The sequence below is a fragment of the Sinocyclocheilus anshuiensis genome, unplaced genomic scaffold (assembly GCF_001515605.1).
Source record: "Sinocyclocheilus anshuiensis isolate Anshui unplaced genomic scaffold, SAMN03320099.WGS_v1.1 scaffold759, whole genome shotgun sequence".
NCBI lineage: Eukaryota > Metazoa > Chordata > Actinopteri > Cypriniformes > Cyprinidae > Sinocyclocheilus > Sinocyclocheilus anshuiensis.
In genome coordinates this window covers 302,115-314,578 of record NW_015551052.1, presented here as the reverse complement: position 1 = coordinate 314,578, position 12,464 = coordinate 302,115, and the positions used below count along the sequence as shown (strand labels likewise).

At 37.6% G+C, this 12,464-nt stretch overlaps 1 protein-coding gene across 1 annotated transcript in view; it reads left to right on the top strand.

Annotated features, from left to right (window-relative positions):
- rnf20 (ring finger protein 20, E3 ubiquitin protein ligase) overlaps positions 1–11,729 on the top strand; it is a 28,368-nt gene extending 16,639 nt beyond the window's left edge. Inside the window, exons 11-22 of the mRNA XM_016451755.1 lie at positions 4,488–4,667; positions 4,835–4,970; positions 5,069–5,190; positions 5,270–5,428; positions 6,625–6,902; positions 7,009–7,126; positions 7,278–7,427; positions 7,509–7,721; positions 9,782–9,907; positions 10,040–10,180; positions 10,880–10,984; positions 11,072–11,729. Coding sequence (XP_016307241.1) covers positions 4,488–4,667; positions 4,835–4,970; positions 5,069–5,190; positions 5,270–5,428; positions 6,625–6,902; positions 7,009–7,126; positions 7,278–7,427; positions 7,509–7,721; positions 9,782–9,907; positions 10,040–10,180; positions 10,880–10,984; positions 11,072–11,248 — 1,905 coding nt within the window. The 3' untranslated portion in view covers positions 11,249–11,729. The remainder of the gene's footprint in view (positions 1–4,487; positions 4,668–4,834; positions 4,971–5,068; positions 5,191–5,269; positions 5,429–6,624; positions 6,903–7,008; positions 7,127–7,277; positions 7,428–7,508; positions 7,722–9,781; positions 9,908–10,039; positions 10,181–10,879; positions 10,985–11,071) is intronic.
- The last annotated feature ends 735 nt before the right edge of the window (positions 11,730–12,464 follow it).

The window sequence follows — 12,464 nt, the reverse complement described above, 5'->3', positions numbered from 1 at the left end:
AAAATTAGCTATATAGACCAAAATCATTTTTTGAACCAGGCTGTAAACATGTTTTTTTCTGCTGTAAAATTTGGCATTTTAACATGGGGAGTCTATGGGATTGACTCCCTTTTGCAGCCAGCCTCTAGCGGCCAGTTGACGAATTACAGTTTAAGTCACTTCCGTGTTGGCTTCACGAGAGAGAGCGGGAGGTTGCCTCTTGTTTAAAACACATAAATAACTCCGTACATATCAAACAATCTGTAAGAAGACCTCGGTTCCCTGAGATAAGGGAACAAGCGTTGCGTCGCTATGGGTAATTGTAAACAAATTTGCTGCAAAATGAAGTAAACAAAGGACCGAGTTCTTACTGAGCAGTCTGGAACTTCAATAAAAATAAAGTTCATCCTCTCTTTCCTAATGTTGGGATCAGAAGGAAGTAGGGCTGTGCAAATAATTGAATGCGATTATCATGCGCATCTCATCAGTAATATCGTGTTCATAATCGCAGGCGATACATCGGTGATAATGAACGCGATATTGCGTAGCTTGTCAGTGAACTACGGCTCTGTGTATTGAATGCCGCTTCATTTGAAAGCAGGTGATGGAGATTTACTACTAATCACAGAACCAGCTTTACTGATGAGATGCGCATGATAATCGCATTCAATTATTTGCAAAGCCCTAGAAGGAAGCCAACGCAAACGCTGTTTTTCCTACAAATTGGCACTGCAGAGCGTCCTGTTGTTTTCAGAGCCATCTTTATCGTTTTGTTTCTGCGTAGACCTGCACGTTCGACTCCCTGGTAAACACTAACACTGGCTAAACAGGCAGTGATGTCGATCTTCTTGTGGGGTTTATCCACACTATTACATCATAGATGGGAATATTACAAAAGCTGTTGTTTTGGCAGACTGCCTTCAATATAAGTTGTTTTTAGACTAATGACAAAGTTTTAATGAAGTGAACAAAGGACCGATTTCTTACTGACGCGGTCTGGTTCTTCATTAAAAATAAAGTTCATCCACTCTTTCCTAATGTTGGGATCAGAAGGAAGTAGGGCTGTGCAAATAATTGAATGCGATTATCATGCGCATCTCATCAGTAATATCGTGTTCATAATCGCAGGCGATACATCGGTGATAATGAACGCGATATTGCGTAGCTTGTCAGTGAACTACGGCTCTGTGTATTGAATGCCGCTTCATTTGAAAGCAGGTGATGGAGATTTACTACTAATCACAGAACCAGCTTTACTGATGAGATGCGCATGATAATCGCATTCAATTATTTGCAAAGCCCTAGAAGGAAGCCAACGCAAACGCTGTTTTTCCTACAAATTGGCACTGCAGAGCGTCCTGTTGTTTTCAGAGCCATCTTTATCGTTTTGTTTCTGCGTAGACCTGCACGTTCGACTCCCTGGTAAACACTAACACTGGCTAAACAGGCAGTGATGTCGATCTTCTTGTGGGGTTTATCCACACTATTACATCATAGATGGGAATATTACAAAAGCTGTTGTTTTGGCAGACTGCCTTCAATATAAGTTGTTTTTAGACTAATGACAAAGTTTTAAGTTCTGAAACTTACAGGATGTTTTTATAGTACAATGACCTCTTATGTCAATATGTCAAAAGATCAAGGGAATTTTGGTTTCTCAGTTCATGACCCCTTTAAAGTCAGTGATAAATGGAATTTCACCCTAAATATTTTGTAAATGCATGATATTGATCTTACAGTGAATGATTCATTGATTTTTGTTTTTTTGACCTCATAATATTTACAAAAAAATACCAACTCAATCATCTGGTGAAAACACCAGACTTCTCCAATCATTTTGTCCACTTAAACTCCACCCTTCTCATACAAACGATTGTAATCTTGCATTCAGATCTCCCTCCATCCAGTTCCCATCCTATTTTTTTTTTCTGTTCCAAGAATCTGGTTCACTCAGATGTACATCACAATACAGAAGAAAAGGCCTACTTCCATTACATCGTGACTTTAATACGCACGATTGATTACTGCATGTTATTCTGAAGAACAAAAATCATTGTCATCTTTCATCCCAGGCTTTCCTTTTCTGCTGGCATTATGTGGGCCAAAAATAAACATAGCAAATAGCCAAATAGCTATTTAGTCTCTGATTTAGGCTACTGTTATGGATAATACAGACTTTCATTAGTAACCAGTAATTTAATGTCAGTTACCAGTAATCTAGGTTACTGCAATAATAGCAAATGACAATGGATTTTTGAAAAAGCCACTGCGATATATCAAGATGCTCTTGAGGGTGAACTTATTTGTAATAGTAAACCCAAGATATAGTATTTTTATTGTTTTACAATGTGTCATAACTGTTATTGTGCTCTTCCATCATAACCAGGTGAACAGTAAAGGTTATAAGGTGTATGGCGAAGCAAGCAGTGTATGTGGAACCATCACGATTAACAAAAGAAAGGTAAATGACCAGTCATATGAACATTTAGTGTTAATATTTGCATTTGGTGTGAATGAATCTCACTGTACACTGTAGAATCCTTCAGTTGAGAATTGGGGTTGTTTAGTCTTCAAGCAGGTGCATCATATATTTTTTTCTATATGTTTTCAGCTCTAGAAAATATACACTATCATTCAGAAGTTTGGGGTCTTAGATTTTTAAATATTTTTGAAGGAAGTCTCTTAAGGTTACCAAAGCTTCATTTATTTGATTAAAAACATTGTAAGTGTCGGTCCTGTCTCTTCCAAGCACTTAGTGCATCCTTCTTGAACAAAAGTGTTGATTTCTGTCAACAAATAAAACATTTAATATCTTTGCACCAAACTTATGAATGGTAATGTTAGTGTATCTTTAATATTTGCCAGCCTGCTCAAACATATATTGTTGACATTGGTACTTTATTGTCTATTGTTATAGAATATTTTGTTGTTTAAAGTGTTTTGCTTGTCATATAAGGGTACCTGTACAATGTCTTAACATTGATGAAATCCTTTGTCGTCTCTTGTTAGTTTGAGGAGATGAACAGTGAGTTGGAGGAGAAGAGGGAGCTGGCGGAGAATCGGCTCAGTGAGCTCCAGAAGCTCCAGCAGGACCTGCAGACGGTTTACCAGGAGAACAATAACATGAAGGTAAAGCCCTTGAGACCACATACACCATTAACTTGTCAGATCCATCTTATGTTTATTGTGAGTATTGCCTCCTGCTCAGGCAATACCAGATTAAATATGAGCTTCAGAGGCAGTCAACTGTTCAGCTCTTCAGAGTGGAAAGTTACAAACCCCACACTTTCATATCTTGTCCTTGAAAGAAAGCTCCTTATCGGCTAGCACTTGAAGACACAGATACTCTGGAACAGAGTAAAACACTTCCTTAGTATCAGTGGAATTTTCTGCAGCTTCCTGTAATGAAACATAATTGTAGAATAGTAATAACAAAAGATTATTCAAAATAAATGTGAAATGGAATTGTTTAATGAAATTAATAGGAAATGAATGAATAAGAATGTAAAAATTGTGTGGTAGCAGTAATATAATAATGAAATATAGCACAGGTTTCTGTGTTTTATGTATTTTAAGCATTCTTAGACCATAATATTAAGGCCACCAAGTTGATGTTTGGGGTCAGTAGTAAGATTATTTATTTATTTTTAGAACGAATGCTTTTATTTGAAAGGATGCCCTAAATTGATCAAAAGTGATAGAAATCTTTTGTAACATTATAAATGTTTATACTTTTTCAAATAAATCCTATTCTTTGAACTTTCTATTCATCAATGAATCCTGCAAAAAAAAAAATAAAAAATCATGGTTTCCACAAAGATATTAAGTAGCACAACTGTTTTCAACATTGATAATAAGAAATGTTTCTTCAAATCAGCATATTAGAATGATTTCTGAAGGATCATGTGACACTGAAGACTGGAGTAATGATGCTGAAAGTATAGCTTTGCATCACAGGAATAAATTACATTTTAAAAATGTATTCAGATTTCACAATATTATGTTTTTACTCAAATAAATGTAGTTGTAAGTATGGGTGTGCGATATTGACAAATAATATCTCGATATTTTCTGGGATTTTATCGATGACGATAATTAGACGATATTTTACTGAGTGTGTTATTGTGCTGGTACCTTAAGGACTGCCGAAGACAGCTGACTCCTAATGTTTTTAATATTCTTCATATTCTGTGTGAGTTCATACTGATAGAAATTAATCTTTTCCTATAAGTTTAAACTGATTTTTGCATTTTATGGGCAGTTTTACCTTTATAAAGCCATTTTTCTAGATGGTTTTTGCAAAATACTCGATAATGTCAAATCGCACATCGTTAAAACAACAATTACGATATTATTGCAGACGATATATATCGCACACCCCTAGTTGTAAGAGATTTCTTGGTGAGAAAAATCATACTAACCCCAAACTTTTGAACGGTAGTGCACTTTATAATGTTGTTCGAATCATTCATATTCACTAAGAAGACATGCATTGTTGTCTCTGTCAGGTGGAGCTGTTGTCCAGGGCTGAGGAGGTGGCCAAAGAGAGCGCCGAGTATCGCTGTCTGCAGTCTCAGTTCTCTGTGCTCTATAATGAATCACTGGTGCTGAAATCTCAGCTGGACGAGACCAAAGCTCGACTCAACACGACCAGGACCGTCCGCCTGCGCCAGCTAGACCACATGGAGGTACATGGAGTGATAATGTGAATAAACAGTGAATTCAATTATGTTAGATGATGCAGGCTCATATACAGAGGCTGGTTGGCTGTACACCTCAGTGATGGGTCACAATTTGTGGCTGTTATTGTCATTAAAGCATGAGTCAGATGGTAATTTCTGTGTGTTTATTTCAGAATGACGAGGTGTCCTTGCAGCGCAAGGTCCGTACTGAAGTGATTCAGTTGGAAGACACGTTAGCACAGGTGCGCAAGGAGTACGAGATGCTCAGGATCGAATTTGAGCAGACATTAGCTGCTAATGAACAAGCAGGTAATCTTCCTCTGCTCTCTTTATAATGATTTTGGTCTCTTTTTGCTTAGATCAGCTTTTGAATTGACTGTGTATAGTGCTCTTTGCTTCTTTCTCAGGCCCAATAAACCGTGAGATGAGACATCTGATCAGTACACTGCAGACTCATAACCAGCAGCTGAAGGGAGAGGTGGTTAAATATAAACTCAGACTGAGAGAGGCTCAGCAAGAGCTCAACCAGGTTATAGCACAAACGTATTGACTCTAATATGTTTTGTTAAAAAATAAGCGGTTGCTGAAGTTTCTGTCCTCTCTTACAGCTGCGTGCTGCCAAAGGTAATGCTGCTGTCCAATCACAGTCCAGCACAGAGATGGATGTGAAGGAGGAGACCGCCTCCCCACACACACCTGCCCTGACGGGTGACGTTACTGTGAAGACTGAGCCAGATAGCGGCTCCGCCACACCCAGCACCACTGGTACACACTCTTATCTTTACCTGTTTGCTAAGGTATTACCATCGTTAATTTTGTACTGCACCATTTGTGTTACGGATATGAGTAGTTCAACTAGTGCAGCTTGGTCAGAAGAGGTTTGTTACTTTCTATTAAATATAATTCTATTGCAAATATATTTCTTATTTATTGGAGTGTCTATTTACATTAAGTGCAAATAGCCCGCCTTGTTGGCAAAGGCTATTTACACTAATCCTGCCCACCAACGTGTGATTGGGGAAGTCAACACAACAAAAGACAATCATGTAACAACAGCTCCAGTAGCGTAGATGGTAAAACACGTGCCGTAGTCAATTTTGACACGATCGACCCGAGTTCGAATCCTTTTCGAGAACTTTTTTTTTTCTCCCTTTTCAAATCTCAAATTACATCGCAAAGGCATGTGTTTTCAATGAAAATGATGGAAATAATAACAAATTTGAAAATAAAATATCGGGTAGGGTTAAGGGTAGGTGTAGGAAGGGATTTATTGTTCCAATAAGGTGGCATCCATTTAATAATTTGAATTAAAATGATAATTTACACTCAATACGTTATTGCATACTAATGTACTACAATACAGAGGTGCAGATAATTGCCACTATTTGCATTAAGTAGTATAAATAGCAGAAAATCCTGCTATTTTAACATTGTGTAAATAGAATCTATAGCTATTTGCTCTTGGTGTAAATAGAATCCATTGCTTTCCACTGATCCATTGGTTTTTCTTTTGTTAATGGAAGTGATTTGAATTGATTTTTGTAAAGAGTAAATCCCAAATCGTTCAACCCCAAAAAGTATTGTTCGCTCTGAAAAAAAGACTTGAGAGACATTTTTCTATTTTTTTTTCTCCCTTTTCAAATCTCAAATTACATCGCAAAGGCATGTGTTTTCAATGAAAATGATGGAAATAATAAAAAATTTGAAAACAACACATTTAACAAAATAACAAAATTGCTCTAATCATTCTCAAGACATCTTTAGAAATTTGCTGTATATTTTCATATCTGTGAAAATATGCTCCTGTATGTTTTCAAAAAAACAAGCAATGTCCGTTTTTTTCCCATGTGGTGCTGCTTTAATGACATGCGCTATACTGTTTTATTACATTGTAGAGAAGTTATAGATGGATTTATCTTTTTCTTGTATTTTAAGAATTTACATAATTATTTTCTCTTCCGGTGTAACAGTAAAGACTGAACCAGGTACAGACACAGAGACCGTAGTGAAAGAGGAGGAAAAAGAGAAAGAAAAAGAAAAGAAGGAGAAAGAGAAGGAGCAGAGAGAAAGAGAGAGGGTGACTCGTGGGAGTACTGGAGGCATAGCGGTGAAAGAAGAGAGGGAGAAAGCCAGCACCAGCAGCAGCCAATCGGAAGACCTAGCAGCTGAACGCTGCGCTGTGATTGGAGGACCCAAACGCAAGGAGATGGAGCAGCTGAAAATAGTGCGGGTGGACCTAAAGTAAGTCATTCTGCTTGATATGTTGATTATAATGGTGAAAATGACTGTGGGAAGTGCTAATAATGATAATAAGGAAGCTGATAGTAATGATGTGATTATGATACAGGAAAGCCCAAGAGTCCCAGAGGGAGATGAAGCTGTTGTTGGATATGTACCGCTCAGCACCAAAAGAACAGAGAGATAAAGTACAACTGATGGCTGCGGAGAAGAAGGCAAAGTCAGAGGTAGAAACCATATAGAGCTCAATTTGTACACTGTTGGAAGCACAACATTTTAGAATATCAGATTAGTTGAAGAAATGATCAACAGATGAATCATTTATCGAAGTAGTTCAGCCATAAACTGTTTATTCTCATATTGTGTGTGTTTGTGCAGGCCGAGGAGCTCCGTCAGCGGCTGCGAGAGCTGGAGGAGAGGGAGAGGAGGGAAGGAAAGAAGATGGCAGATGAAGAGGCCCTGAGAAAGATCCGCTCGGTGGAGGAGCAGATCGATATACTCAATAAGAAACTCTCTCTGGCTAAGCAGGTAGAGCTGTGATTTACTGAGTAATGAATGACAAACATTCTGCTGGAAAATTCTCAATCGGTCACTCTCTCTCTCTCTCAGGAGGAGGATGCTTTGCTGAGTGAGATGGATGTTACTGGCCAGGCGTTTGAGGACATGCAGGAGCAGAACATTCGTCTGATGCAGCAGCTCAGAGAGAAAGATGACGCCAACTTCAAACTCATGAGCGAACGCATCAAATCCAACCAGATCCATAAACTCCTCAAGGAAGAGAAAGAGGAGCTCGCTGACCAGTTGCTCACACTCAAAACACAGGTGGGTGGGCTTGGAGTTTTGTGGTGTTTTCATCTTTGAGTGAATTGTTTGGATTACGGTGATTTGTTTTTATGATCTTCAGATTGCACAATTGTTTTGGGAAGTTGCATAGGTGTTTTTCTTTTACCTTTAATGGTAAGTTTTTTTTTTTTTTACATTATTAAATGTATGCATAATTTTTATATGGACATTTCTTTAGGGAATATACATTTCTCAAAGAGATTTAATTTAATGTAAATTACCCCTCATCAGGGCTCTATGCTTACTTTTGTTTTTAGGAGCACCTTCTAATCAATAATCAAAAATAATGATCAAAAATTAGCCTTTCCATTACGAGGTGATATTTGACTCCTTAAAGGTGGGGTAAGTGATTTCTGGTAGCTAATGTTGATATTTCAAATCCCCAAAACAAACACGCCCCTACCCCAAAAGGGTCTCGCCCCTATTTTGATAGCTCCGCCCCACACATACGTACGCAACGATTAGTTCTGTGAAACAAACCAAAACCAATGTTACACCGTGTCTACACTGGACGTGACAAAATACTATAGAACTCATTATAATCAGTGATGCTGTCTACACTTGATGCGGCGCAGCACGACAAATCCCCGACAGAAAACTATTGCTGCGTTCTATTTATGACGTATTGACACAAATTTAAAAAAAAAAATTTATTACGTCCAGTGTAGACAGACTTTAGCTGTTGCGGCGCGACAACTGTCTCGTCCGGTGTAGACACAGTTTTACTCACCTATCGAGAAGAAACAAAGCAACCTCGGCGTCCGATCGCAGGCCTTCGGCTCCTTGAGTTCTCTCCAGCGCTGGAAAGCTGATCCGATATTTACACGGGTCCTACTTCTTGCCTTATCAAAAGCCTTCTTTTGTTCCGCAGATGTCTTCCTCTTTTGTTTTTTATCCGCCATCTCTCTTTCTGTCGTCGCTCGGCTAATGTCCGTCCAGTGCACTGAGCGCTCTCTCGTCCCCATCATGAGTAGACACGCCCCTTATTGCTGATTGGCTATAATTTTGTTTTGGTACTCCGCCCGACTCAGTTTTCTAAAGCATTTTTGAAAAAATACATACCCCACCTTTAAAGTGATGTACAGGGAATTTTGTTTTTACCTTTGTAATGGCATTTTTCTAACTTTATTAAAAGTATGTCATATTTTATGACAAATTCAAAAAAATATATTTATAAGCTTTTTAAAATTTCTAATTAAAACAACAAAATAAAAACAAGTAGAATAAGTATAATAAGAATAAGTTACAAATTAAATGAAATAAGTATTTAAAAAAATAATTTGTATTATAGGTGGCACAGAAGAACACAAAAGTGGCTTGTATGTGTATTTTCAGACGTTTAATGAGGCTCAGAGGTTGCATAAGTGCAATTAAATTCATAAATTGATGTTGAGGTTAATGGTTTAAATATAAAATTTTGAATATAGAAATATTAAATTATTTAAATAACAGAAAAGATACTTTAAAAATTAAACTAAAACTGCCAGTAGGTGGCGGCAAGTCACTGATTTTATCACTGAAATCATTCATTGAATTGATTCGTTCGAAGGGCTGATTCGTTCAGGAACGAAGCAATTGAATCACTGAGTCCCTAGATTCATTTAAAAACACCGCTGTTTGAATGGAGATGCGCAGTGGCTTAGCTGTGACTTTGTTTGCAACTATTTTCATTGATTAAATAGAGCAAAATCAGGCAATAATGTTATAGTCAGACAATGCAAGTCACTTAATATTAACTTCTTATTTAATTAACTGTTGTTGTAAATCAGTATCACATTTGCAAACTCCCTTAATCATTAAAAGCTGTAACTCTCCTTAGCTCACCGCGATCTCACAAAGTTCTATTATAATCAACGAAGCTCTCTACACTGCACAGTGAATCTCTTATTTACACTCTGTCTACACTTTGTTATAATGAGAGGATATGTCTTTTTGCTATACGACTTTGCAGGTCTGAATCCTCCACATATGCTTTGGTTCCTGTTCTCTACATTTGCAACTGGGCAGTACATAAGATGTGATTTTTCTCTTTCTCTTAGGTGGATGCGCAGCTGCAGGTGGTTCGGAAGCTGGAGGAGAAAGAGCGCCTCCTGCAGGGCACCATCAGCGCTGCGGAGAGGGAGCTGGGGCTCCGCACACAAGCTTTAGACATGAATAAACGCAAGGTACAACCACATACCAGTTGCAGATGAACTCACATATATGCAATTTGTGTACTTGCAACATCATAAATACTATGTGGGGGGAAAGTAGCAATTAAAAAACTCTTAATTGTCTCCGTCTTAATTCTGTTTTAGGCACAGGAGTCGGTGCTGCTCTCGGAGGAGGTGCGCACTCAGCTGGAGGGGGTGCAGCAGAGGTTGAGTGCGGTCAGAGAGGAGGTGATTGAGAACAGCATTTCTCGAGAAAAGGAGTCTTTCAATGCCCGACGTGCACAGGTGCGTACATGACGATGAACCGTTGATCAACTCAATACCAGCTTTACATGTCATGTGTAACAGCCCAGCATTTTGGGGGAAAAAAGATGCAGATTTGACCTAATATTACATAATTTGATGATACTAGGTTCAAAGATATCAATTAATATCTATCTATATGAATGTTTGTATCAGCTTTAATGCACTTGTCAAAAAAAGTAGTCAAATGTTGAAAATGACAAAAATAAGTATTCCAATTGTATCATTACATATGCTTACAATATGCAAAGGAATGGGAAAAAGGCAAAATCAGGATTAGGCATAAATCATGTCTTCAGAATCATTCATACATATGAAAATCATCTGAGAATTGGAACAAATACTTGTAACCTGGCTCAAAGGAAGATAGGAATCATGTCTTTGTGGCAGTTTTCCTGGTGATTAAGGCATAATACAAGACCTCTTCACCTTACAAATGGCAAAAATGCTACAAAATGTATTGTATTTTGTAATAAAAGGGACAGCACCCCAAAATTAAGAAGCAGCAAATATTGGATTTGATTCAGTAAATATGAAGGCAGTTTCATCAGGTGTTTAATGATGTTGAACTTCATACTGCTGGTCATCTGTCAATAGAAAGTGATATACTTTATGAATAGGGAGTAAAAATGGCTATTTTGTGCAGTATTTGTTTAACCTGATGTTTCTATTACCTCATAGGAGGACATATCCAAACTACGCAGGAAGATAGAGAAGACCAAGAAGCCTGCGGAGAACATCCGAAATGGAGATGAGATCCTGAATGAAGAAATAAATGACTACAAGGTCATTTACGTAGTCCAGTTGTATGGAGGTACAGAAAGAGTTTTGTGTTAATGTCTTTGAAGGATCTTTTTGTTTTCTGTTTCACAGGCCCGGTTGACGTGTCCATGCTGCAATTCCCGTGTAAAGGACGCGGTTTTGACTAAGTGCTTCCACGTTTTCTGTTTTGAGTGCGTGAAGACGCGCTACGACACCCGTCAGAGAAAGTGCCCAAAGTGCAATGCCGCATTTGGTGCCAACGATTTCCATCGCATCTACATCGGATGAGACTCGTGATTCACGGTATCTGCATCTGTTTGGTCCAGTTGCTCCACATTGTTCAGAGGGTGGAGTTTGTCCTGTAACGTTGGGTGAACATCAACAGTTTAACATTCCACTTGTTTTTCTCTACAAAAGCGTCGGTTTAGCAGAACTAACCTGGTCACATTCCACAGGTTTGTCCAAGCCAACATTTCTCACAACATTTCTGCTGCTTGCTTCCAGGAGTGTCCTGAATGTTCGCTGACATCTTTTAAGTTAATACTGCCTCGACCAGATCTCCCATTCCATCTCAACATTACATTTACAACCCAGAGCCAATGTGAACCCATCAACATAAGTGAGACCTGTCATTGAAAACAAACTGCCTAGTCAACTAGGCAATAGTTCATTTGCGTTCAGTTTGCTGATCAGCTGGTATTGTAATTTTTGTACTGTCTACTTTTTTTGACTGCCTGTAGTGATGGTTGTGCAACTGCTTTATTGAAATCCATTAAAATATTGAAATGTATTGACATTGTTTCTTTATGCTTTATTTAAGTTGTCACTAATGTGATTTAGCTGATGCTTAAACAATTTGTTATAGTATATTCTTCTGGATTTATGTTAGATTAAGCATTTTATGCAATGGTGATAGTGATAGTTTATAAAGCAAACCATGTGGAGTTTAAACCTGCCACCATGTTTCTTTCCACATTGTTTTTAAATCGAAAATGGTATGATTATAATTGGCAAAAGTGTATGAAGTTTATTACGAAGTTCGAAAAAAGGTAAGAAACAGTAGGCTAAATGCAGGAAGACTTTTTTTTTTTGATCTTCCTTTCAATAATTTAAAGTAAAACAAAAAAAAAGAACTAATTTGACTAGTAAAAAAAAAAAGCTAATATGATTTTAAGTTACACTGTAATTTAAGGTGTCCTTGTTACAGTGTAATTATACCTTAATACAAGTACTGGGTAATAATTAATTGGCGTTAGTTGCATGCAAATCATGCATAGTTTACTGTTATTATTACCAATGATGGGTGTAATGCATTATCAAGTAATTACTGTAATGTAATTACTTTTCCCTTGAAAGAGTAAGGGATTACACTTCATTTTTCTGTAATTTAATTGCATTAAATTCTGTATAAACTACAGAACAATTCTATATAAAACAATAGCGTGTTTAACAAAATCTAACATCTTAATTTAAAATGTATGTTTTTACTCTAACCTTTCCCTTT